The sequence below is a fragment of the Etheostoma cragini genome, chromosome 12 (assembly GCF_013103735.1).
Source record: "Etheostoma cragini isolate CJK2018 chromosome 12, CSU_Ecrag_1.0, whole genome shotgun sequence".
NCBI lineage: Eukaryota > Metazoa > Chordata > Actinopteri > Perciformes > Percidae > Etheostoma > Etheostoma cragini.
The window spans coordinates 16,347,775-16,375,720 of record NC_048418.1 but is presented as its reverse complement, the minus strand read 5'-3'; the positions used below and the strand labels follow the sequence as shown (position 1 = coordinate 16,375,720).

At 40.3% G+C, this 27,946-nt stretch overlaps 2 protein-coding genes, 2 long non-coding RNA genes and 1 pseudogene across 10 annotated transcripts in view; 4 read left to right on the top strand and 1 right to left on the bottom strand.

Moving 5' to 3' along the window:
• The window catches only part of clcn2a (chloride channel, voltage-sensitive 2a), a 40,361-nt gene extending 32,873 nt beyond the window's left edge, over positions 1 to 7,488 (bottom strand). For 4 of the 6 annotated variants that reach the window (XM_034887213.1, XM_034887217.1, XM_034887214.1 and 1 more), the window contains exon 1: positions 2,463 to 2,705. In XM_034887213.1, the coding sequence (XP_034743104.1) occupies positions 2,463 to 2,513 (51 nt within the window). In that variant the 5' untranslated portion in view covers positions 2,514 to 2,705. Of the gene's footprint in view, positions 1 to 2,462; positions 2,706 to 6,804 lie in introns of those variants that run through there. The other 2 variants (XM_034887216.1, XM_034887218.1) reach the window with 2 other exon arrangements.
• On the top strand, positions 665 to 12,515 carry LOC117953855. The gene is made up of 3 exons (XR_004658698.1): positions 665 to 675; positions 7,565 to 7,569; positions 12,206 to 12,515. It is a non-coding gene; the product is annotated as an uncharacterized LOC117953855 (long non-coding RNA).
• thpo (thrombopoietin) lies at positions 8,423 to 11,528 on the top strand. Of its 2 annotated transcripts, none has more exons than XM_034887244.1 (5): positions 8,423 to 8,750; positions 8,863 to 8,987; positions 9,159 to 9,245; positions 9,397 to 9,561; positions 11,207 to 11,528. In XM_034887244.1, the coding sequence occupies exons 1-5, from the start codon at positions 8,738 to 8,740 to the stop codon at positions 11,351 to 11,353; spliced, it is 537 nt and encodes a 178-aa protein (XP_034743135.1). In that variant the 5' UTR covers positions 8,423 to 8,737; the 3' UTR covers positions 11,354 to 11,528. The 2 variants fall into 2 exon arrangements, with proteins under 2 accessions (XP_034743135.1, XP_034743137.1); XM_034887246.1 differs by having other exon boundaries at positions 8,429 to 8,750; positions 11,210 to 11,528.
• A 1,858-nt stretch (positions 12,516 to 14,373) lies between the features above and the next one.
• Positions 14,374 to 16,297, top strand: LOC117954760. Its single transcript, XR_004658889.1, has 3 exons — positions 14,374 to 14,463; positions 15,171 to 15,308; positions 16,223 to 16,297. It is a non-coding gene; the product is annotated as an uncharacterized LOC117954760 (long non-coding RNA).
• Positions 16,298 to 16,478: 181 nt separating this feature from the next.
• Positions 16,479 to 23,343, top strand: LOC117954022 (annotated as a pseudogene).
• The last annotated feature ends 4,603 nt before the right edge of the window (positions 23,344 to 27,946 follow it).

Here is a 27,946-nt window from a genome sequence, read left to right as displayed (position 1 = left end):
TAATCATGGACATTTGCATTGTAATTATATCAATTATTCAGTTGTTCAGCTCATTTATATGATTTATGACACCCACAATATCTTGTTTTAATGGATTGTCACAGCAATGCTCATTGATTCTACTCCAGCACCAACAGTATCCATAAATTAAAGGGACATTTGTTGTTCCATTGTCTTGTTAAACACTGCAATCCACAGCTGATTCTAGGAAAATATTATTGCTAGAAAGGTATACACAATGGAGGGAATGGCAATTTTTAGTACAGTACAAATGAGGAGATGACATTTCTGTGCTACTTCCTCGGGAAGAAGTTATCAGACATATCTATATTTTTCTTTATCTGCTTCATGTCATCTGCTCCATCCCGCAATACAGCACAAGTGGTTCTGTGCTGCCAGAAAATTCAAGAACCCCCACATGACTGAAAAACTTCTGAATCTTGCTGATGGCAAACAATAAAACACAGAAGATCCTTCTGTCAACACTAAAATCCAATTTTAGACTGCCGCCATGCAGACAAAAAACTCCACTTTACTTATCTGATTTAAATGTGTGGTTAAAATATATCTCTGTGTGCCATTCAGTTTTCTAAGAGGAAAACAAAGATGCTTTGTTTTACCAGAGGAAAGGTATTTGATGATAATGTTGCCATTTTGTACTTTTGGGAAAGTATTGTGACACAAGCTGCACTATCGCTTGAACAGCAGAAACACACATGCATCAGGGGTAATGGACTGGTATGCAGGGAGTGGACGATAAAGGCAATGATCTAAGCGCTATGGTCAAAAGGGGGGGTGATATCCATCCTCAGACTCTGACTGCCATTTTACATTACTACTGATCTTTGCACTGAGACAGAGCACGGCATTGATCTTCACAACAACAAAGAGCAGAAATAACATCTCTGTACCACTGGCCCAACACAACTGCACGAACACGGACTGACCCACAGTTTGTGCCCATGTGAGGTTAAATGGACACAAAAAGAGAGGAAAGGTAGATGAGAGATAACTGCTGCTATAGACTCACAAAGCAGGGTGGAAGGAGACTGTAATCCACTGACTGATCTGTCTGTGCCTTTATCTGAATATAGATACCCCTGCGTGGATTACTCCAGGGTACTACTGTCAGTCCTGCAATGACATGAGAAACTGGTGCATGAGGCAATTTATATTCAGAAACACTTCACTTTGGGTTCATAAGTAAAAAGGGGCTGCTCTAGCAAACAGGAAGGGCTGAGGGGAAGAGGAATACATAAGGGGGAACAAGGAGGGACAAGATCTGCAGAAGAAGAGATAAGGAAGGAAGGACACGGGACGTGAGCAAAATATATTAGAGCTCAGTAAGCAACGTGAGGCTCTTATCTTATACTTCAAGGATATCAACATCTTAATAATGACCTAATCGGCCACACACACTCAGAGATAGTCATGTAGCCTATGCATTTCTTCAAGCTAAGCAAAAGAATCTGACATGGTTTGGTAAATTCTAATCCATCGAAAGGGATAAGAATTAATTAAGAAGGGGTGTCAGGCAGAGAGGGATGCAACACCTGTGGATAGGGTGACCAGACGTGCCGAAGAATTCAGGACAGTCATGAAATCCAGCAGTTGTCCCGAATCCAGCCCTAATTGTCCTGAAAATTATGGAGCAAAGCAGACTCTCGAGTAGTTATAGTCTGATAGACTGTTCATGGTGATTGAGTTGTCCTGCAGCCATCTCCCGTTGGCTGCTCATTGGCTGAATTTTGACACACATTGCTATTTTTTTATTCTTTCATTGTGGATATGTAGGCTCAGGCTGGTGTCCCGGGACCTGATGAACACGTAGCTAAGAAGCAAAAATGTCTCTGCAAGTCCCGGGAGGACTGGGTAGGGAAATATCCCTGGATCACTGCAGTTTTACGAGATGCAAACAAAGTGTTTTGCAATACAGGCTATATGTAGGAAGGAACATGGAAGGCTAGCCTAATTCACAGGTGGGGGGTGTCAGACGTCAGGCTGCTAGCAGCAAACTACCTTTAGGCTAACCAACAGCACAACTGTACAGTTTTATTTGTTTCATAATGACACTTGAATGTATGATTTTAATGATTTTTTATTTGTTCTGGTTTACATGACAGACAGATGAATTCCTGAATACAAATAATACATCATTTTGGTGTGGAGTTTTGAGATTCATGTCCAGTCCCGATTTTTAGGCTACCCAGTCTCATCTGGTCACCCTACCCAACCCCCTTACCTGTGGATGCGGGTGAATGTATGGAGAGCAGCAACTAGAGGGAAAGCAGCGCAAAAGGCAATCAAATCCGCGCATAAGATATAGATTTTTTTATATAGGAACATTCCATAAAAAGCTGCACACAATTCCCACAGAGTTGAGCAGCTGTGTCTTCATCCTTCGGCCAAAACCGAAATCTATGGTACCCCTTATGCGCTAAAAAACCTCAACCGAAACTCACCAAAGTTTGCTGATACTGAAGCGTCCGGTTTTCGGTCTTGTCCTTCACCATTGCCGCATTATCCTCATAAAACCTTCAATCCGAGACTCCCAGAAGTGGCAAATCCGTTAATTAATCTACGGAGGAGGACCCGGCGCTGCTGCCTGCCAGCACATGTGCAGTTTAACAGGGTTCTTCTAGTGAGCATTCCTGCATGATGCAAAGCGGCGTCGCCGTGTGTGTGTGTGTGTGTGTGTGTGTGTGTGTGTGTGTGTGTGTGCGTGCGTGCAGAAAGATGAGAGTAGGCCTATAACCGGCTAGCCTCGCAGCAGCGCTGGTGTGGTTTGACTGCTAAACACCGCCCCACTCCTCCACTGTTCTGCTGTCTCTCTCTCCCTCTGGAGTTACTGGGTTTGATGATGTTTTTGTGCTTTTGTGCGGAGGCAGGAGCATACACAGTTGTAATAAAAGACAGTTTGGATGCTTTTTCTCTTGCGTGGTAGCCTATTTCTGATCTGTCCTTTGCTCCTGGTTTGATCACACGTGTGATGAGTAACTCACTAAGAAGGGGAGGGGGGATATATCTTCAATGTCAATGTCAATGTCATGACGACATCTTTAGACATGTTTAGACTATCCCTTTCAGTGAATCCAGAATGGGGGCTAAGCACCCATTATTAGCCATGCCCTTTTACCTGTCTCTCACTGTCGTGTAGCTTATATAAGTAGTCCTAGGCCTAGTTGAAGTGGCTCCAGGATTGTCTTGCCTACAATCAGTTTATAATTTCAGGATTAGAATCTTATTCAATTATTTGTTTATTGTTACTTGTAAGGTGTTCTTCAAGGACCACAGACTTTTATAAAGATGGGGGTCACAAAACTAAGAAAAGGCAAAGTCAACGCAGCAGAACACAAAATGCCCTGACTTTGCTCGGGTCAATTTCCAAAAACAGGATCTTAGACTTCCCATAATGCAACTTAATGTATTTAAATACACCCTCCTACAGGCTATGTTTTAAAACTTTTTAAATTCTCAGAGCCCAACTCAAGATAACCCTGATGACATTCACAGGCGTATGACAAATTAACTGAACTTCAGGAGTTAAAATCAGCAGAATGCCCCTTTGAAAGTTCTCCCATTGATACAATCTGGAATGATAGTCAGGCTGCTCTCTTAGGCAAACTGTTGTTCTTTTTGAAAAATGGAAGCATTAAGTTTTCATACCTTCCAGGTGATATTTGAAAGACGGAAAACGTAAATAACAACAATACCAAAGTGAAGAGAATGTAAAGGCGTAAACTGCCTCTCACACACACACACACACACACACACACACACACACACACACACACACATCTCGTATGGCACCTGCTGTCACTGCCCGACGTGAGTCGAGTGCAGATTTGAGTTGCACCTGAGTCACTTGCAACAAGTAGAGTACAAGATGCTAACTTGAGACTTCTGTAATGTCAGTACAGTAAAAATGGACCTACTTAAAGAAGTTGGTTCACAGCTGACTGCAAGCTAGCAATCAAACACAACAAAGGTTGTCAGTTGAATGGCGTTTAGAGCTAATGTTAGCAATCAAACAATCATAGATAGCTAAAATGTTTTTTTGAAATGATTTCCATCATCTGTTATTGCTTGTAATGAGAAAAGTTTATTATTTCATGGATTTCACAAATTTCAGTACTATGACACGTTGTGCCGTAAAGTTTTTAAATCTAAGCATGCGCGACTCAAATCTGTGTTTAACTCACATCAGGTAGTGACGCCTGCAAATAAAAATCGCACCGAACGCCAGACATTTTCTCCACTAAACCTGCATTCTATCTGAATTCCAGCATGGGCAACACGTGCGGTTGCAAAAGGGAGGTTGGTTTCTGTAGAAGTCTATGAGAAAGTGACCTACTTCTCATTTGATTAATTAACTCAGTAAACATTTTTATAATGAGTTTATAGTTTCAATTGCTAGTTGTAAGCCTTCTGCAATACAGAAGGATGTAAATTTTTTGAATTATGGTCTCATTGATTTTAAAATGGTCAATAAAGCAGGCGGTGTTTTGGGGCGTGGCTATGGTGGGATGGCCAGTGACAGTGTGTAACACGACGTTGCTCCTCCCTCACTCCTCCCTCTCATCTAAAATCGTCACATCTGCAACGAGGATGGCTGCACCCATAACAGCAAACTCAATGACTCATAGCAGATCTCCAAAAACCAATGGGTGCTCTGTCCATTAATATTAACAGTGGTAGAGATGGATGATAAATTAAAGTGACCTTCTAACAACAGCACAGGGCACAGAGAGTCAATGAATGAGCATGAACATTATGTGAATGACTGACTTCACACACACCAGATCTTAACCCAACTGAACACCTATGAGAGGTTTTGGACAGATCACCATAATCATCAAAGCAAATGAGGCAATATCAAGTGGGCAAATAGAGTTTACCCCTCTGAGATCAGCGACCTTTAGAATCAATGAATCTGTTCTCGTGGTGGTCCAAAGCCTTACTAAGACACTTTGTGTTGGAATTTATGCATTGCCTCATATTTTAGTATATTTTACTCGGAAGAGCAACAATCTTCTGCCAAACAGCCCCATAAGGAGCATTTCTCAGTGAAGTACCGCACTCATGGGCACCAGCAGCGGACACTGTAAATGAGGCTTACTGTATATGGCATTTAACTGCCTTGTGTGTTAGGGTGTATGTGTGCATTTGCAGAAGCACCTCTCAGGAGAGTTTTTATCAAACACTCTAAGCTCACACATGAAGGTTTGTTACACTCTCATATCACTTTCTTTCCTCAGATGACACATGTATAACAACACTGTAAGCCCATCGCTCCGGGCTTTCACAAAAGGCTTTTCAGAGGTGCTACTGGCAGAGTAATCTATTGCACTGAAAGATGAGGAGCCAAGTGAGACTCACACCCGAAAGATAACCACTGTTTCAAGGGTTTGCTGTTGCTTTGTCAGGAGCCAAACATCCGTCATGCCCTTAGTTCAACTTAGAACTTAAAACTCTGTTAGGCCCCAACAAATATGCTTGCCTTACCAGCCCACTTGTTTTAGATTGCACCACCAAGTTCACTAATGGAATTAAGCTTCGAAATGATGGCATTACATGAAATCATTTAAATGGTCACAGGCCTGTGTGCATTTGAATATCAAACGCTCTCATCCTTTACAGGTTAAAAGACTTAACTCCTCTGAGAGTGACTGCCTTTGACTAACTGACAGATAAAAACGGTCCCGCGCAAAACTGCAGCTGATTGGCTGTTGGCAAGGCAACCAGTTCAAAGCACTGGACCACAGGCGCCAGAATGAACTAGGGCTTCTAAGAATGTTGAGTGATGGGAGGGATTTCACCCAAAAGCACACTTTCACAAAAAAAGAATCATTCACAAATATCATTATTCATGCACTTGAGGCTCCTATATGCACCTTGCATCTACAACTTGTACTCACATCATCTCCCTACCTTGTAACTGAGGGTAAACAGAGCCACCAATTTTTATCAGGGAGCTGGCAGCCACATGCAGGGGTACTGTGGCCCCGGCAGCAGAGGAACTAGGTGCTTTGCAGCCCCAAGGAGCAGCACACTGACCCATATCGCTCCATCTCCACAAGATTCTTTAGAAATATGAAACCTACCACCTCTGCATGGAGGTTTGGTAACAAAATACAAGAGGAAATACATGTGACAGTAAACACAAAAATCTATGTTTTCCTATGTATTAAGAGAGCTTAATGTCCACATGACGAGAAAGCATAAGAAAATCACCTTATCATAAAACAGTTTCAGGTATTTATTGTTGTGATTAGAATTAAGTGAATGTTTGGTTTAGTTTGGTTAAATTCTAAATGAATTGTGTGTGTCTTTGTAAGGAACTTGTATTTAGAGAGGTCAGAGCAATAATCAACAATTTCTTACCACTCATTATTATATTTTTTTATTATTATCATGGACCAAAAAGTAACAGTAACAAATAATTTAATCTGACATCATGAATGTGTGCAAATGAATTTTGCTCACATACACATACTGCCATACATCTACAGTATTAAGGACCTTGAGTCCTTGGTGTACGCACATAATGATGTACAACCACCTGTGCCTCTTTTTGTTTCTAAATTATTAGTCATTCCCTGTTGGTTTCAGCTGACAGAAAACTGTCAGGGGAACAAAATCACTAAATGATACCAGCAAATGACACTATAAACAAATCAGACCTTCAATTGCCATTTGCCCTTGAGCTGGACATGGACAAAGTTCAGGAGACATACATGGAATAGACACTTTGGAAAGAGAAAAAAGACTGTGATCCATCTTATCAGGACGCAGCATACTTACGGTTTCCCCTGAGTCTGCTTTCTTCCTCTTTATTCTTCTCTTCCTCGGGCTACAGATTCAAAACCGTCAGCTGTGTCCCTCCATTGTGCCTCGGCGGAACAGTGACTGAAATAAAGGGGCACGCAGCTACAGGTTGCAGCGCACACACTTAATCGATGATGTGATTGGGCAGCTGATGACTCCCGTCTGAAATCTCAGTAGATCCCAGAAACCGGCCCGTTCCTAATGCGCAATCCATACAGCTGCGCGCCACAGGTCGTCAACGCGGCGCGTAATTACCGGTTTTGCGCCTCCAGAGCAGCGCACAGCGGAGCAGGAAGCTGCTGGCTGGATTTGGAGACCGAGAACGACAGCCAGCCGTCTGAGAGCGCGGCTGCATGGGATTGTGAGGCAAAATAAAAAAAATCATATGATAGGTGCTACAGTCTCCTTATCGGCTCCAGTTGAGGTGGGAGGGAGACAGCGGGGTACCGGGTGTCGTTTCCGTGATGCAATGCGGGTACTGTCAGTGTCATGCCCCGCAGTTTTCTCCTCGTGTGCAGAAATCCATGCGCTCCGGTCATCGTCTGCGGAGCCGCGGCGCACATTAGTCTCAATTAAGGCTCGAGAATGTCTGCAGAGAAAGCAGCAGGCTTGGGGGGAGAAAAATAAAGCATGTGTTTAGTTTGCATGCTATCTCTCTCTTTGCATCTCCCCCCCCCCCCCCCCCCCCCCCCCCCCCCCCCCATATCTCTGTCTCTCGCTCTCTCTCTCCTTGTAGCCTATGTGTCAACACGCACACTGAGTATTAGACCACATGCGTCTTAATCAGAGGGGCTCGGGGCTCAGGTAATGTCCAGGCTGAGGTGATGGGGTTGAGCCAGTGTCTGAAATTAGGATGGATGGTGCATAGACCCATGTCTTCTCTTATCCGTGTCTTTGACAGCTATTACACCTAGACCTCCTTCCCCCACCCGTCTCTCACACACACACACACATACACGCACACACAACTGAATTGAAGCGCCACCACGTCTTCCAGAAGCACCCCCCAGGCATCACAACCCGATGGATGACTGAACGTATCAGGGTGAAAACCGCTTGTTCTCTTCTCCTTCTGGGTAATAAATAGGCCTACAGCCAGTAAGGCTATTACACGATCCTCAGAGGGGTAATCACGTCGGGAGTGATTTTACCTTGTCCTCCCATCACCACATGCCTGTAAGAATACATAAAGCAGCATGGTCAAAATGTAACAGTTATTACAAAAAAGCTACAATTTAAAAAAATCTTGGCACAATTTGGAACTTTATACTCTTTAATGAACCTTATTGTGAAAACAGTCCTGCTTGTTGGTACATTAACAACCTTTCCCTAGTCACTTACAGACACAGCTAAGTCACCACAAACAGTCACCCACATGTTGCTTACACACACCCACGTTCCATATGTCGGCTGTGTAGCTCCCTCTGACACCAATTTTGTGAATTATCTGAACCCAAGCTGCTGCCTCTATTGGTTGGAAACCTTGACAAAAAGTAAATAGCCTTCAGTGGTAGTGACCATATTTGATGTCAGCTGTGTAAATGGAGTATTTCACAATAATAAATCATTAACCTTTTAGTCAGCAAGCATGCTGACTCTCAATGCCCTGAAAGCCAACTCTGGCCAAACGAGGAGCAAAATAGTCCTGCTATCAATGAAATGCCATTTTCAGTCTATACCATTTTGTTATGCTGCGCAGTAGGGAAGTTGAAGCTCATCCTGCTCTCAGGCTAGAGATAACATTCGCACTTCCCACTACTGAATAAGAAGGTGGGAAATCAAGTGGTGAGAAGACAAAAAGGACACAAAGCTCCTCTGCAGTGGACACGGGGGCTTTTTTTTTCTTTAAACCTGGCACACACTTCTTAATGGAACAAATGTGGATTCATCAGGAGCGGCCAAGCAGGGCATGGCTTTAAGCAGTGAGTAGTGAGCCTAAAAAGTATGACTTGTGAGAATTTCAATGCACTTGCTATAAGCTGAACAAGCTGGCTTGTGGCACCTCAGCTTCAGTGTGTTTATGTGTTTGTCCAGGACTCCTGCTGCTCTGTATGCTAGCCTCTGAGGTGTGGGATGCTGAGACCAAACCCATAGAATTTGTGTGTAATAAAGGCGCCAGGAGGGCTATGAATATTGTGGCAGAGATGGAGAGGGCACTGGTGAGAACTGTTACAGATACATTTTGCCAACATTTCTGTCTCTCTGCCTCCTTTTGGGTTAATGTATATAATCCTCCTTCCTGTATGCTGTTACCTGAAGTCTCCCATCAGTGTGACTCTCTGTGGTCCAACTATATGTCGGGCTTCTGTCAACTGTGTCCTCCCTTGCAGAGTAACTGTAATGGCTCAACAACCCTATCCACACCGGTTCAGCTACCCTGTATCGAGCTTCATGTAGCATCATGGGAAAACAAATCAGTATGTTGGCACATGTATGGGTCCAAAATCCTCTACCACAATGGTTTTCTTAATTGCTTTCTAGAGGTTAACCTTGTCTTAATAATATCCTCTGTGTGTGTGTGTGTGTGTGTGTGTGTGTGTGTGTGTGTGTGTGTGTGTTTGACCGCAGCACCAGGAGCAGAGAGGAGACATAGTTGCATCCTTGAGTCTTCTTATCGAAGGTGTGAAGGTTGTAAAATCCCCAAGCCAGCCAGAATGTGCTGCTTCGCTACTGCAGAGATTGGAGAACAACATCAACAACTACCTGCTCATTCTCACACACCTTCAGCTGAGTGTAAGCAGCGATCACAGTGACAAACTGCATGCAAACAAGCATTGATTTTGTTAATTTGTTGGTCAAAAGAAGTGTACATGTTGCTATAAATGTATCTGTCAGTGCCATGTCTTGGATCCATATGACAATTCAAATGTCTATATTTCACAGTTGAGAAGCTCCCAAGTGCACATCAATATGGACATTTAAATGCTTTTGGAACAGATTGCACTTCTTTGAAAATTTAACTTTTGATTTTATCGTCTGGATGCCTTTTGACTTGTAAAACATCAAATCGATCACCATTCACGCACAAACAGCCAAGTAAATTGTATCAGCGTGTTCATGAACATTCACACAAAGTGAGTGAAAACGTGTTGTTGGGCTTCTCTCTCACTGGTTTGCATATGATTCAGAAGCATTATCAGTTCCCTCTGGTGTGGAAATATCCTGGTTTCTCGTAAATGTGCGGCTAGTGTCTGTGCCCTGGGAGTGATGATGTTATGGTGTGTGACCCCAAGCCTTCCTTCCTCAGGACAAGAAGAAGATAGCAGCGCATACTTTCCCAATGAGACAGAGTGCAAAATGGATGTCCTGTGATCTGTTTTACATAATGTCCTAAAATTCAAAAAGTTAAATTGTGGATTAATAGTCAATAATCAGTTATCATTTTTTCAGTCTTCCCATTGGTAAATAGTGGCAGTTTTATAATCTGTGTTGGGTGTTGTAATATTGATAACTTTATTTATACAGCACCTTTAAAAACAGTTAAGAAAGCGCTTTGACAGACAAAGCAAGGCAAACGCAGGATATCCAGAAGGCAAAACATAGAGAGAAGACAATAAAAACAGATTAAAAAGATAAAACATACAGGGAGAAGACAATAAAAACAGATTTAAAAGATAAAACATAAAAGGGGAAAAACAATACAAATCAATAAGTAAAATAGGATAAATAAAAATAAAGAGCAATAAAGCCTGATCTTTCCCAGGCAGGTTGTTCCAAAATTGAGGGGCCCTGATGGTAAAAGCCACTCAAGCCTTAACTTTGGAAAGGCCAGATAGTCCCCACTTGAGGATCTGAGGCTGCGAACTGGCTCATATGGGGTTAACATCTTTGCTATATAGCTTGGAACACGACCCAGATGATCAGTAAAATCTTAAAATCTAGTCTAAATCAAACAGGGATCCAATAAGGAGAAGCCAGGATTGGGCCAATGTGATGTTGTCTGTTAAAACTATTGACACGCCTAGATTCTGCGTTCTGAACTAGAGAGGGAAGTTTGGGCGATGCCAGAGAGGAGGGAGTTACAGTAGTCAAGATAAAAGCATGAATTATTTTTTTGTCCAGGTCAGAGTGAAAGCATGGGTTTGATTCTGGACATAGTTCTTATTTGAAGGAAACATAACTGGACAACTTGTTTCATGTGTGGTTGAAAGGCTAGATCTGAGTTCAGTACTACTCTCAAATGTCCTGCAGTTGCCTTCACATTAGCAGACAAGGGACCAAGGCCACTTTCAAAAGACTGATGAGGTTTGGGGGTCTGAACAGTATGATTTCTGATTTTGAGTTGTTAACATGTATGGTATCCTTTTACTTTAAATCCTGTTTGTTTCTGTTTCACTATTACAACTCTTTCCATTTTTGTGTGTTCGGTTTGGACCAGCAGGGGCCAGTGGGGAGTCCAGCACTGCCTTGTGTTCCACGGAGCACCCAGAGTCTGAGCACAATCCTCGTTAACTACAACCATCTGATCTTAGGCAAACTGGAGCGGCTCATGATAAACCTGGAAGACCGCTGCATTTCCCAGTAACAGAAGAACAACTTTAGTAGACCCAATTCTTTACAAACTGGGAGATGAGTTCAAATGGGACCCTGTAGGCAAAAAAGAAGAAGAATGAAAATCCACCAGAGCCAAACAGCTGGAGTGATCAGGATATTCTCCTAACCTAGTTGTCATTTTTAAACTTCTAGTTTGTAAACAGTTTGGTTGCGTGATGCGTAGACTTCTCTGCTGACCTTTAGAAGGAACTACAGCTGGAGAAGTAGAGAAAAAATGACGGACAGCAAAATGTCTGCAAGGATGAACATTATGGACAAATGAATATATGACAGAACGACTTTTTTTGTATCATACATACAACTAGGAATGTTTTAGTTTTTTTAAGAGTATAGCCTACAGGCAGCTTTTTACGGAAGAGGATTAGGGCCACTGGTAAGAAATGTATTGGAGTTCTGACTTTATTCTCAGAATTCTGACTTTAATCTCAGAATTCTCACTTTAAACTCATAATTTTGAGATTAAAGTCAGAATTCTGAGAATAAAGTCAGAACTCAAATACATTTTTCACCAGTGGCCCTAATCCTCTTCCGTAGCTTTTCCAAGTCTCCACTGGAAGCTAAATTATCCTAACTGGAATGATTGTTCAACTTCAACTTCTTTGAATTCGTGTTCTTATACCAGATTTGTTTTGCTCTTTAGTCAGTGGTAAAAAGGTCTTGAAAAGTGGATGACATCTCACAGCCCCTATCCAGTACCCACACTGTTTTATCTTTAATTTCAATCAGGTTCATGTTTGCAAATAGGCAACTGCTAACATTAGACAGTCCTCGCACATTGTTAGCAAAAAAAACAATCAAAGACACTTACTGAAGAATCATGTAGACTATACATTTCTGAAATGACTTTAGTGAGCAACTGTGGTTTATTCTTAATGCACTTTTAGATCTTACCTCTGTTTACATTTTTATTTTTGAAGTTATAGATTTTCTGTAAATGTGTGCATGTTGTATTGCTTTCTTTTCAAATTCTGGAAATCTATCTTAGGTGTCTTTATTAATTTGTGTATGTAAATACCCGGATTTTGCATTTAAAAGGACATTTTTGCTACACTTTATATTGATACAATTATGTTTATTATACAAAACATTTTTAGTATAACATGCAATAAACTCTACATTTCATAGAGCCAATTTTTTAAGTTAATTTATTTATTTCGTCAGATGGTAGCTTTAGGTAGTTTTTGGTAGTTTGTTTAGTTAGGCCCTAACTAAACAAACTAACAAACAAATTGGGCTAATCCAATCAGTTGAAACTAGTTACCCTAACTGTTAGGGTAACTAGTATGAATACCCTAACTGTTAGGGTAACTATGAATATCCTAACTGTTAGGGTAACTAGTATGAATACCCTAACTGTTAGTGTAACTAGTATGAATACCCTAACTGTTAGTGTAACTATGAATATCCTAACTGTTAGGGTAACTAGTATGAATACCCTAACTGTTAGTGTAACTAGTATGAATATCCTAACTGTTAGGGTAACTAGTATCAATACCCTAACTGTTAGGGTAACTAGTATCAATACCCTAACTGTTAGGGTAACTATGAATATCCTAACTGTTAGGGTAACTAGTATGAATATCCTAACTGTTAAAGTCACTAGTTACAACTGATTGGATGAGCCCATTATAGGAGGCAACGTCATTTTTTCATTAGCGAATCGTCATCACCTGCAGAAGGTGTACCGGGGCCGGGCAGGTGTGCATGGGATGCAGGGTCCGGTGTTCATGGTTACGTCTTACTTGACCAACGCTAACTAGCTAAACGCTGATTCGAATGTTAGCAAAAAAGCGACAGAAAAGAGGTTAGGCTTAAATTGAGCACGTGCGGTTTAAACTGTGCTTTTCAGCAGACGCTATCGACCGCTAACCTAACACCATGGCCGAAAAGTCTCCTTTTCTACATTACTGAGCCGCATTAAGCGCCTGTCCGTGGTCGAAAGATGTGTCTTTGCAGAGCGGGATCAAGGCGGGCAGAGACGGTCAACGGACCAGGGACAACACCGCCCGGAAGCTCGGAGTGGTGCTTGGCGTGGTAATACCAACTTTACTGTTCGTGTGTAGCAGCGTCGTTTTGTTTTTGCAAATTGGAAAGTTGAGAAGGTAAAATAACTTTCCTAAAAAAGAACACCTTAGACTAAGCAAGAACAAAAACGCACATATTCTGATAAAAGGCATTTCCGGTTCATTTTGAAACAGGTTTTTCGAGTCAATGCTAACTATGATTGCGAGATGATGGAGCTCATCACCACCACATTGGTTGGCAAAATGGTGAACGTTATTTTATCGAGGCTTTATGTGAACATAAAACCACCTGTTGGTCAAAGAGTGTCAAATAATGCGAGCAGTATTACAGATGATCTCAACCATCTGTGACTCGGCCTGTGCATTTGCACCAAAGCATTTGTACCATCTGCTGTGTCCATAATGGCCTAGTAATGGAATAAATCAGTGAAACAATGATCCTGTATGTTACTTTGCAAACAGTGATGATACAGGCCTTAGGTGAATATTTGACTAGATAGATAGATAGATAGATAGATAGATAGATAGATAGATGTTTATTGATCCCCAAATGGTAAATTCCTGTGTTACAGCAGCAAAATCAGTCACAAAGCATAAAATATAAATATAAATGAAATACTAGGAAAAATATACATACATACAATATACATAAAATAATACGAATAAAGTAAAAAGACAAATATATTTGAATATGTACAGGATGGGGGAACAAAAATGTGCGACAGTTTAAATAATATGCTAAAATGTAAAAAATGTATGCTACATGTAAATAAACCAAATGTGCAGGTTGCATTAGTGCAGTAGTGTGGTGTCCAAAGTCTCATCTACCACCCAGAGATGACATGTTAAAAAGCGGCATCGAAGCTGTCGGAGCCTCTTAGAGAAGTTGCGGCTCTGTTGTCTACATTATCCTGTCGATTCCCTCCTACTACCTCTTGCAGGATTTGTTGTGGGTCAAGCTTGGCTGTACCAGTCCTTTGCCATGTTCATCACAATGACCTGCTTTCTTTCTGTGCTATCTCAACCAATGGGGCTTTAGATGCTGGAGGTGCCTACTGTATCCTTAACTGCCTAGACAGACTTATTGTGTTGACAATGTTTAGTTAAGAACCCGGACTGAATATTATTGTGTTTTCTTGATTTACACTGTTTACCAGCATGTTAATGAAGAAGCGTAACAGCAAATGGTCAAACTTACTACAACTCCTTGGCTGCGGTTTAACTTGGCATTTAATCAGAGTTTCAACACAGTGCTTTAGAACACCACTTACGCTCTAGCTAGAAAGCCTGACTTGGGTGTTTGTGATTAAGCCTGACCAATGGATTAAGAGAAAAAATCTTCTTGCTGTTCATTTCTCCTCATGATTTGCTGTATCCAATGGCACAGGGTTCTTTTCTTTGTAAATCTCACCAGTGGTTGATCTTTAATAATCTTTATTAAGGTGAGATATACTTTTTGTTTGTTTTTCCCATTCTCCTGAGTCACCACAAAAAATTCAACATGAACCGTGTGTAGTCTTGTGTATTATGTTATTATGTCTTGTATTCTATCTTACTATCTGCATAAATCCTTTTCAGAGTGCGTGTGGCGGCGCTTTAAATAGCTGCGGCCGGAGGCTCTCTAAAAACTGCATTTTGTTGCATTGTACCTGTACATGTGTAATGACAATAAAGTTGAATCTAATCTTGAATCTAAAAACTGTGTCCGGTCCTAGTGTACATGTTCAAATATGGAGTCAGAAATCCCTCAACTTGGATCCCTAGACGTGATCAGCCGAGCCCTGGGTCTAGAGTTTGGCAGCTGCATTGGGATTGGGGTTTTTTGTGCCAATTTGTGTGGCAGGGCTCTCTAGGTTTTGGGTCTGGTTGAGGCTATCATGTCTACCTTTGGCATCCTTGAAGGTAAGGAACATTAGGAGATGGCTGCACCATGCCTCAGTGGCAAGCACTGCTGCGTCACAGAAAAACAGGCACTGCACACTGGTTTTACTGGTTTTCCCCCCCCACCATAATAACAATCATGCTAGGAACTCCTGCTGTTGCCCTTGACGTAGGTAATTGCATCACAACTATATTCAGACCAACGTATTGGCCGGCCGATATTAGGCATGTACCAAACTATTGATTGGCATTTCATAACGGCCCATACATTTATTATTTGAAAATTAAACTAAAGACGGACAAAACACCCTTTAACCATGTTTTGAGTGTTGCCGTTGCATAGTTTGTCCACCAGAAGGCACTCTAAAGACATCCCCGATGGCAACCCTCTTCAATTTTCTTTTGTTGTTGTGTTTTTGTTCAAAGAACTAAGTTTCATATCTTAAGTTTATATTTTTATACATTTTATTTATCAGAACCTTAATATATAGTTGATGTTCTGTTATGACAAAAAAACAATTTATTTTTAAACTGCATTATCATTTTATGTTAGTGAGGACTCACTAATAACTACAAATAACTAAATCGGTTTTCTTTGTGACACATGTATTTTTTTTTGTAAATACTGTACATATACGCCGTTACATCTCAATATCAAATTTTGAAATCGACAAATATTTGTATCAATATTGGCCTAAAAAATCCTTTATTGGTCGGGCTCTAATTGCAACTTGAGGTGGTCCCTGGATGCTGGACTATGGCTGTCCACTGTTCCTAATTAGCTAAAGTAAAATGGAGAGGATACATTCCTTGTATGTTTAAAATGTACTTGGCAAATGAAGAATTTATTATTATTATTATTATTATTACAAGGTGGGACGTCTATGCTTGTGAGTGTAATGATATATCATTCAACCCTGTTCACTGTCCTTCAGAGGATACTGCAGGTCTCCATCAGGTGTCACCCTCAGGATACTGGTGGTCTCTGCTGTATCTTGTACTGTTTTTCAAGATGCCTCGCTTTGGGCCAAATTGACAGTCAAGAGAAAATTGGACTTGACAGTGGTACTGATGGAGATATAGATAGATAGATATCTAACATGAGTCTGTAGTTCCTATATTTAACTGTGTTGTCATTACAGGTTGGAGCCCACATTTATGCAAAAGCCTACATCATTATCGTCGTCATAGTCGCGACAGTTTTGGCTTCTATCTTCATCAGTTTTTCATTGTGGGGCCCATTGTGGTGATTCTGCCAGGGAGTTCTGGTCTAAACAGCACCAAGCTGAGCACTGCCAGTTATACTGGCCTTCAGTTCCATACCTTGGAGGAAAAACTATTGTGTAAGTGTTGAAGATTTTATCAGATGTGGTGGTTGGGCATTTTATTAGCTTTCATAATCTTAAACCTATTTAAACAATATTTAATAGTATTGGCTAGATGAAGCTTCTTGAAGCATCACAACATTTTATAGTTCTAAAGGCTTCATCTGCACACAACACCGTCTGTTGGTTAAAGGCTGATTGGATAACATTACTGTGTCTTGTGAGCATGCACCAAATGTGTGGAACAGGCCTTTGGTAAATAATTGTTTCATAATAATTGGCAGCAGAAGCAAAATGATTGTTCTAAGACTGTGAAAAATAACAGTGTTTTAACCAGAGAGTGCATTTGTTTTATTCTGGAATGATATCTTGCTGCGTGTGTCAACAATAGCCTTTATAATTATAGCTCTGATTTGTTCATTAAGGTCTCTGATTACTTAAAGACCTAATTTTGCTCAGTTTCAGGTTTATAATTGTATTTAGAGGTTGTACAAAAATTGGTTTACATGGTTTCATTTTCAAAAGCACCATATTTTTGTCGTACTGCACATTACTGCAGCTCTTCTTTTCAGTGTGTTGAGTTCTCCGTTTTAGCTATCGAGTGATGCAGTACCTAGGTAAGGACTGCTAGCCAGTCAGAAGCAGAGTGTGAGGATGTGCCACGCTAGCAGCTAGGTATGCATGATAACGTGTTACAATGTTACGCGGAATGAAGCGCATTTGTCACGGAAGTAAAGGCTGGACTACAATAGAGTTGTTTGGAGCAGTTGGTGAACCTTGTTTCTGTTGGAGATGGTAAGTTCCTTGGGGGTGGACTTTGTTTTTTTTCCATTTGTAAACCTATTACATGGACAATGAAGATATACGACACAATAAAGGAAAGGGGGAAAAGCATAATATAAGCCCTTTAAAGCAGAAGATACAAAAAAATATTATGTATGAATGATCTTACAATTCTCCTGTACCTCCTTGCCAATTACACAGTGGACTACACAACTGGCGCTATGATGAATTTTGCCACGGTGTTTGGTGTGATGTACTGTGGCTGCACTGGCATGATGGCAGGCTCCAACGTGTCAGATAAGATTGTGTTAAAATAACTTCAATCAAATTCGTAAAGGGCAAACCGAGGGTGCTCGTTTTTCCTAGCTACGTGAAGGAAGGAAACCATACCAAAACAGGAAGCCTTTCATGGAGGATCCTTCAAAGGCTAGTGTCCTCTGACTAAATGCACATCCAGGCTGCTGATAAAGTATTTACCTGAGAGAAAAACCTAGTAATGGCCATCAGGATTATGCCTGATATTGTGCATGGATAATGCAATACTGAGGGATACAAATGAGACAATTGTATAATTCACACTTGGGTGGGGTTGGGGGGGAAGCTACATCTGGCAGCAAGATTTGCAGAGGAGCCTTCTACCAACCAATTATTGCAGGTCTTAAAATGCAGACCTTGGTAGATCCCACCCCTGGTCTTTAAGACACAACACATGTACACCTTTGGGAAACTTGGACAGATTTTTAATAAGATGTGTCATCATTTTGGTTTTGTTTAAGAGGCAACTTTTGTCATGTGTTTTCCAGGCGACCTGAAAAACCCAGCTATTCCATCCCAAGAAGGATGCTTGCAGCTGTTCTGACAACTTTCATCACCTACAGTCTGCTTATCTTGCGTTATCTTGTGACCGGTATGACAAACGCACCAACACACACAGTCAAACAAAGTAGTCATTGTACAAAAGACCCTGACAGAAATTATTTTTAGTTTTAGTTTTAGTTTAATATTAGTTTTTATTCAATCTATAGATAAATCTCCAAAATACTGCTGCGCATTTTAAGATTAAATTTTTTTTTTTCAAATTAAGCTTTTGCATTCCAATGCTTTTGCATATTTTTTGCTCTTTTCCAGAGATGGAATGTATATATAAACTGTAGTTTGAGATTTTACTTGGATTTGTTTTGTTTGTATACACATTTAATCTAGTCTATGTAATTATGTTTTGACTCATATTATATTTGGAATTTTAGCCATTATCCTTAGTCACCTTCTCCAAAAAGACTACAGTTTCCTTGGAGATATCAATATATGGACGCCCCTGGGGACAATTGGGGTTTACGCCTCCACCTTGTCTGCTGGCATGAGTAACCTGATAGGAGCCTCCAGAGTCCTGTATGCCCTTTCCAAAGACAACTTGTTAGGTGAGATTTTTCAACATGTGTCCTGCTGCCCAATGTTTGCAATTTGTTTTGACTGTTGAAAATGACATGCCAAACTATTGTTTTATTGGTGGAACGGGGTTTTAAATGATATGGCAGAGACGGATTAAAGTACTAATCTAGCTTGTTTGGGTTATGATCAGGGCTAAATAGTTGATCCAGAGTATATGAAAGCATATCCAACTCTAGCTGGTCTTCTATAAAGCTGAGTCAACATGTCAATAATCAGCCATCTGTTGAAAGAGGCCTCCCATATCAAATGTGAGAAATTGACACTTGTAATTTAATTATTATTAAAGTGGAGGCATGTTAATTTGGAAAGGAGCTTGATCAGATTGAGCAGATGGCTTTCTGTGTTTTTCTTAGGAAAAATCCACATTGGCTTCAGGACAGCAGGATGACTCAGTTGTTTATCTGATTTATGACCATGAGCAATGTCTAGTGTTGGGATTAACCCGGTGCAAAAGTACCAGAATTACAGTAATGTATTCCTTTTTACTGTAACACAGTAATACAACTCATTACTAATAACATTTTAGTAATATAATGCCTGTAATCTCAGTAACGCGAGTTACATCGCATTTTAACCCAACACTTAGTGGTGTTTTTCTTTTCTTTTTCTTTTAATTGACCCACACCGCGAAACATTTCAGCACGGGAAAAAGTCGTTAGTGTTATTTCCTGTTGCTGGAATCCGGTGGTTGAAATGAATGCAGAGAAGGATACATTTGTGAGATGGACCTTTTTTTTTTCTGAGTTTTTGCGCTGCGTTAAAGTGAGGTGCTGTTCCGTCACTGTTCCCGGTGTCAGAGCCGGTACCAGAGACGGCACGGACCACATCAGGTACGTTAGAGTAGACAGCCGTGTGTCCGAGTAGCTTACTGTTATAAAACATGTTGGGAATTAATGTTTAGGCTTCCTACATGTAAATATTAGCATTATATTTTATCCAAGGTGGAAAATAAATTTTCTCCTACTTTTATAGGCTACTTCTAGAGTCAAGTAGGCTATTGTTTTATGTCAGCATTTATTTTTAAAGCTTACTTTGCAGATTCAGATTAATAATTTAAAATAATATTAATAAATGTGTTAAAGTCAATAAAGATGAGACTGTTGATCCCATGGTGAAGTTCACAAGCTACCTGCCAAGTCATAGCCTGCTTCCACTGTTCTTTTGGTAAAATAGCTCAAAAGTAACACAGAATTAGCATAAAACAATTCAGAGACAGTAATATTATAATAGAACAAATTAAGCCTAATTGACAGTAACTAGTATGTATGGATTACATTTTGGAAATAACTTGCCCAACACTGGCAATGAATAAGTGGCTTTTGTTAATGTTTTACATCTCTACAGGTGGTGTTTTGACTCTAGCGAGTAAAACGTCTCAGAGTGGGAACCCCTGGGCTGCTGTGCTTGTCTCCTGGTTGCTTGTACAGGTAGGCTAAAACACTGTATGCAAGGAGCGTTGACAGTTTTCCTTTGTTCAAATAGTTTGGAGTGGCTCTGCTTGAGCTCTTCTAAAGCTCACTTCTCTTAGCCTTAACCCCTTACTGTCCACATTGCTCTTTTTTCATGTTAGCTTATTGTACTAGTTTACAAACTTGAACTGTGAAATTACATGTTAACTTTTTTTGTTGTTTTTTTCCCTTACACATTGACGGCTACTAATAAACCATTATTAATAGCTGAAGTTAAACAACAGAAGATGATAAAAAAAAAACTAATTTACACCATAATTGTTTGTCTTTAAGTGTGGTTTACATTTTGCTCTCTGCTTTTAATGTGTCAAAGTAATTGTAATGAGAAAGATGAAGTAGACAAAGCTGGAAGTCCACAAACGCTGGAATGACATCAACATTGACAGTACACTGTATTTTGCCACCGCTTGTTTATTGTTGCTAATGTGTTGGTAAAAAAATGCAGTGGTAATCCCGAGGGGAATGTAAACTTAAGGGTAGAGCTACAATTGAGGAAGATAAATTAGCATCTAATGGATAACTGTAAGATTTGGATCGACTGGTCTTTTACGGACCACTCCCAAGATGCAAAACATTTTGTGCTCAGCTTCTGATTGGCTGAACATTTAGTCAGTTAAAGAGCATTAAAAGGTTTTGCCAGGGAGGCAGAGCAGGATACTGTCATGTTACACTAGTAAGTGAATTCCTCATTTCCCAACCATGCCACTTAGCGTCAGCATATTAACTATATAGCAAGGTTTGTTACGTTATTCTTACAAAGTCATTGGCATAATTAGTATAGCGGTAATTTAAACCAGTTAAGCTATTTATTAGTGTGGTCATAGTTGGGTCAAGGGACATCCAGAGGTCTGAAGCTACTCATGTAGATAGATATGGCGAGTTAGGTTTGTATATTCTTTCAGTAACAGTAATGTGTCATGCTTGCACACTTGTATTGCTAGAATTATTACACATTTTAATGCTCAGTCTTACAATGTTAAAACTTGTGGCTGCAACCTGAATGATAGCTAAGCAGCAAGAGATACAAAAATATTGAAACCATATGAATTATAATGCAAGCCAAATTAATTTTCTTTATTCTTCCCAGTAGGTGGTGCTGTTTGCTGGTAAATTGAACACCATTGGTGCACTGTGACTATCTGCTTCTTGTTGGCCTATGCTGCTGTGAACCTGGCCTGTTTGGCTCTTGAATGGGCTTCTGCCCCAAACTTTAGGTACTGCACGGGATATTGGCAAGCTTTCTGTTTTGGAATTTATTTGCCCTATCCTGGTTGAAAAGGTCGTTCTCATTTATTTATTTTTGCATTGTCTTTGTTTTTAAATTTAGATACTCATTCCGTTGTTTTACATGGTTTATGTTAGTAACTGGCATCAAACTAACACATGCCATTGAAGGAATGAGACGGTTGTGTTTCTCACAGATTTCACATTATGTGTGTCTTTGTTTGTGTGTGATTCGGCAAATGGGTTGCCCTCTGATCCTCTGCAGAGTCATTATGACTCATGTCTGTCTCTAGTGGACCATCTAAACATCAAGACATTTGTCAACCTTACCCCGGCAGACTCTGTCCGACACAGAGTTCCTGCTTTTTCGTCACAGGCTTTGGTAGCCAAGTTTACATTGCTGCTGTATAATGATGTTGGTTTTTCATCATTGCACTATGATAATGTTTTAGAAATGTTACAGTTCTTATCCAAACCACAGATTTGAAACATCTGTTTGCATCTAGATGGAATGAGACCAAACACCCTGGTCTTGGGTTTCTATGATGCCTGGACCCCTCAAGACCATCTCCAAGGTAAGATTCTTCTGTGTGCAGGATGGAGCTTGAAAAAAGAAACTCTATCCAAAGACCTCAGAGAGCAATGGTCCCCCTTGGGAAAATGGGGAAGAATGTGACACTGGCTTGTTACTTCAATCAGTTCAACCGGGAGAAGGTGTTGTGCTCACGAAGAAAGATTGGGGGTTACCGAAGCACGAACGGGCAATTCATTGACGTGTGGCTTCTTAATCTGCTTTGACCAAACAGCTGCGGCTACGTCAACACTTGCTCACTGTTCCTGCTGCAGTTGGCTGACGTGCATAAAGAGTCCCGTGCCTGGAGCCAAGCAAGACTCCGCCTCTTCTTGTGTGTGGAAGCTGGGTGTAGTCTTAAAGAAGAAGAGGAGGAGAAGAAGCTCCGGATGATGCTAAAGGAGCTAAGGATTTCAGCTTGGGTGCAGATGGTGGCATGGGACCCAGTGGTGTTACTGCACTGGCAGAGACAAGGCGAACGAGAGAGAGAGAGGGAATCTGGTAGAGTCTGCACAGAATGAAAAAAGGAGGGACAGACCAGAGAATGAGAAAGCTGAAAAGGAAGATGATATCCCAACATTTATTAATGTTGCTCAGCTGACAGATGAGTATGTCTGTGCTGTCAACAATCTGATTCATAGACACGGTGCCCCTCAGCTTGCTGTGTGATTCCTGTATTTACCCGACCACCTGCAGACACAAGCCATTACCATGCCGACCTCCACTAGGTGGCCGTGTTGAGTCGTGACCTGGGCCCAACATTGCTCATTCACGGTTTCACTCCCGTGCGCACTACTGACCTCTAAAATTTCACTATCATCTCTTGTTCCATCAAAATCCTTGATCTGATATTGTTTGTCCGTGGGATTGTGCCTCTCGCCACCATTTGATCCACCTGATACGTAAGCTGTCAACTACAATATCAGACCTGACACTGACAAAACCACAAACCCATTTTATACCGAGTCACTTGTTTTCCCTTTTATTATTAAGACACTTGGGAAAAATGGATTTGATGACCTTAAGTTGACTTCTAGAAATGCTATAGTGGCATAGAAATGTACAAGTTCTACATTTTGTGGGGTGATAGGTTGTAGTTAAAATCAGAAGTATAGAAGACCCATGCTCTGGTCCATGCATTTGTTAAAATACTGTTAACCACATGCTTTTGAACAATGTCAACTTTAACGTTTTGTACATGTTATAGAAAAATGAAATAAATCAATTGTTGTATTTCCTTTTTGAATTTAGAAAAGAGACCTGCTGCTAGTGTACACCATTGAGAGTCTTGGCTGTTGTGTACCTGCAGAGGGCAATATATACCCAGTATCATGGCTGCTGAGTTGCTGTACCAAGTCTGCCACAAGGCTGTTTGTGTACCATTGTAATAGTGCTAATGGCAGTTATTAATATGCATCTGTACTTTGAGCACATGTAGGCCAACCTGTAACTAGCAGTCTCACAATCTGACTCAGCACAGACCCGTACTGGTTGACGTGTTGCTGACTGGCTCCTATACTGGACTGAACGATATTTCATTCTTAGAATTTACCTGTTTGCAAGATGGCGAGAACTCATCGTTTCATAGGTGTGTTTGAGTGTCATAAATGGCACAAAGCTATTTAAAACAATTTTATTAAGTATGTGTGGCTGCTTTTTGGTACCTCCCCAAAAGAGCAAAATATATCGCAACCACGTTTCATTTATGGGATTGTTCTAGTGCCGCCAAAGGTTCCTCCAGATGTCCCTTATTTTCAGCCAGATATTCCTCACCTTCCACTTCCTTTGTGTTGGCAATCTCAACTCTGCTCGATTTGAGGACTATGGTTAACTGCTGCTCAGATCTCTCCAGGGTGAATCCAAACCGCTAGCTAGACTATCTGTCCAATCTGTTGCACAACTAAAACAACTTTTGAACTTGTTCCACTAAAAAAAAGGTTCCTTCCTGAGGTTATTTTGCCATCTGGCGTCTAGCGCCGCCCAACAAGATTGATTCCTTTGAAAAAATAAAATGGCCAGTAAACTACAGGATGTTTTTCTCCTATCCTTGAATGTTCACTCCCTGTGGAGATAGATATGGTAATGAGATACTTATAACTCCTGCCCATCACTTACTATACCTTTTATACACATACTGCTTTCCAATTTTGCATAAATAGTTTTGAGCCCATGGACATTTTGACTGAGCACACAAATGAATAAGAAAATTCACAATGGCCCTACACTTAAGGAGTTTAGAGGATATTGGGAGTAGGCCAGTAAGTGGTGTGGACCTACATGCACTATCCAAATGGGTAATTTACCATTACCATGAAGGGCATATCTTGATTTACATCCCTAATATTTCCACCTTTTGAGTTCTTTAGAGGAGAACACATGTTTACATGCAGTTATGTTATCCAAATAATGTGCTTTGTCATTCGACAAATGAAGCAACCTCTCTTTTGGGCTGTTGCATTATTAGTTATAATTCAATGAAAGCTTGACGCAGTTTATAATTTGGCATAGGAAGTGTGTGCTGGGCGATGGGAAGGCTGGCCCTGGTGATGGAAAGCTGACGCCATCTGTGGCGTATGTCACGTTTTGTTAGAGGAAATTCCATCAGTTTGCACATTGGAGTATTGACACCCGCCTAGACATCACTGACAACCTGCGTGTGGGAGGGAGTGATTTCACAGATGGGGCTCCAGTACTATAAACGGATACCATGTTAACAGTTGAGCAGGAAACATGGGCATTTATGGTATAATTGACAGTATCCATTCTGTCATCTTCACATTTTTAAAGACAACTTTATTTAGAAATCACAAAGAATGAGTAGTGCACCTGTAGATGTATCCAAATTATCCAAAGTCCCTTAACAAAATCAAGTATTTCTATTTAAAATTAAATGGACAATATAAAGTGTTTGGTATAAATGGATAATGCATTAGCTTTAATGTAAGACCGACTTTCAGTGATTTTGGAGAACAAAGGTGGAAAAACATCCTTGCGTACATCATCGACCTGAGATAGTAGTTCAGTTAAAAAGGCGATTCACAGATGCCCAAGACATTCATTTTCCCTTCAGTGCCAGTTTTACAGTGCGGAAACGACTGGTGCTTAATACATTTATATAACACCGTCTATTCATCTCTTTTTATCAAACTGTTGAGGACTAAGTGATTAAAGGTTTTCATACAAAACCACCGTTTCTTTTAACACGGTGGATGACATTAATTTATCTTACCTATTTCATTCAACAGTGCATTGACGTGGTATACATGTGCAATCATCATTGGAAGAGGCGTAAAACAAGTGCTGTTTGAGGTGTGAAGTGGTGCTAGTAGCTTGCTGACTAATTTCCGACTACCATGTTGGGAGTGGGATCCTGTCAGGCTCTAGAAGTGGACAGAATTCTAACCTGCATGTTTATAAAGCGTCCACTGATCAATAGGAAGAATTATTCAAAAACGGGGCATTTACATCCTGTCATTTGCCTCCCAGGATCTTTCAACCGTAAGTGAAATGGATTCATGCAGGAAATGTAGCCTTTTGAGAAGCTGTTCAGAATCCCAAAATGAGTAACAAATGAAATCCCTGTGAAAAAAAAAAAGTATCAAAACATCGCTCTGATTTGGTGAAATAATAAAATCCTGCTCTGAACTGCTGACCTTTGGATCATGCAGCACACAATCTGTACTTTATATACATATGCACCAGGCCCCCCTCTTTTTCTTCTTCTTTGCACTACCTACATTTTAAATTTTTGACTTTTACTATTTTGGATATTTTATATTCTTATCTTATATTTTGTGTCAACACCGTAAAGGGATTGCTTCAATCTCATTGCACAGGTATTGTGTACTTGTGTACAATGACAATAAAGGCATTCTATTCTATTCTAAAGAAACAATACAAGGCATGTATAGAAAAATGCCTTGTATTATGAAGATGTTTGATCTATTGGGATACCTTGGTTGGGCATTTGACCAAACCAACCATGATGGCATCATGACAAACTATCTTAATTTAAAGCTTCTCTCATCACCATTCGATTTAGCCAGTCGATACTTTCCCATACAACAGGTGGTTGGTTTAACACTCCCTACCTCCACAGCACTATGGAGGAAGTTCGGGCTAGTTCACACAGCATTCCTGCATGAGAGAAAACCTGGTTTATTGACATTTCTTTAAACCAATCACAATCCTCTTCGGTGGCGCTGCAAAATAGACTCGGGAAACAACTTGTTTTGGTGGAACATGTGCGCGTAGTGAGGCTAGCTCTAGAAATAAAATGGCTGTGGAGTGTGTGATGGGAATTTTACTTTAAAAAAGATTAAAATAAATGTAATATATTAAAAAAAAATATATATATATATATATATAATTTGATTGTCGGTTCTAGCTCGGCGGATGTTTCCCGAATTTATCTATTTGTGAGGGAACCAGAGTTAAGAATGCCAACACAAAGAAAGCGTAAGGTACGTGACATTTGGAAAGAAATCCGACCGAACTTGTGGCGGCACTGGAACAATCCCTTAAATGAAACCGTGTCGATAAAACGTCTCCTTATGTTTGTCATAGTGTTGATGCTGAAAACTACTGCTCCATTTTTAAGATAGTAAGACTTAAAATGGGTTTGGAGAAGGTTTGCCCAATTGAAATATCTCTCTTCTGACGAAAATATTAGTCAGAAGTAAGCCTAATGCCAGGCTTCATACTTCCACTTTCTTCAGTTTAAAGTATTAGATGTCACCTGGTTTAGTTTGGCATGAAAAATAATCTGGCTAATGCAATTGATTGTTGGCAGTTCAGTCGCAACAGCAACGTTTCTTCTGACGAAGAGACAAGGCCATCTGTGGGATACGTCACAATTGTGGCAGAATTCATGACTTTTCATATGGTGTAATGATACCCGCCTACATGTCACTGACAAACTGCATGTGGGAGGTAGTGTGTTCACAGATTGAGGCAGTCTGGGCTCAAAGTGCCATAAAGTGAGACGGCATGCATCTTCACAGCCGTAGTTTCAATTGAATGGCTGTGGGATGGAGAGTTGCTGTTATGTGAAAAGCTTAAATAGCTGTCTATGGACTTTTATTAGGCTGGCACTCGTGTTGAGTAATACAAAACAATATTGTCAGTTATTTTTTGTTAAATGTGGGATGCACTTGCGGTAGTGCCCACACTGTCAAGTGGGCACTACTGCAAGTGCTTAATCTTCAATAATATAGACAATGTGACTAACATTTTTTAAACAGAAGGTAACTGTATTGGCATGCATCAGCTGCTCTGGTGGACTATATTAAATAGACAATGACTAGGCATGGCATATAAAGAATTAGTTTTTCATCCTGGCATAGTGGTAGTTTAACTTATGTTAGGTCACTTTTGTTGTGGGATATGGGAATAGAGAAACCTGTGATGCCCTTTAGGATTGGTCATGAACACAAATATATATTGTTTTTAATCCAAGAGTAGGAGTAGATAGAGAAATATTTTCATAGTTCTTTTTTGGTTTTCAGGCTGACACCATTTAACGTAAAGCATCTACCTACCAAAAGAAATAGAAAAAAATATGTTTTTACTTGCCTTTTAAATATTATACAGGGAGAGAAAAAAGTGTTTGATCCCCTGCAGATTTTGTACATTTGCCCACTGACAAAGAAATGATCAGTCTATAATTTTAATGTTAAATTTATTTGAACATTGAGAGACAGAATAACAAAAAAATCCAGAAAAACGCATGTCAGAAGTGTTATAAATGGATTAGCATTTTAATGAAGGAAATAAGTATTTGACCCCTCTGCAAAACAGGACTTAGTACTTGGTGGCAAAACCCTTGTTGGCATTCAC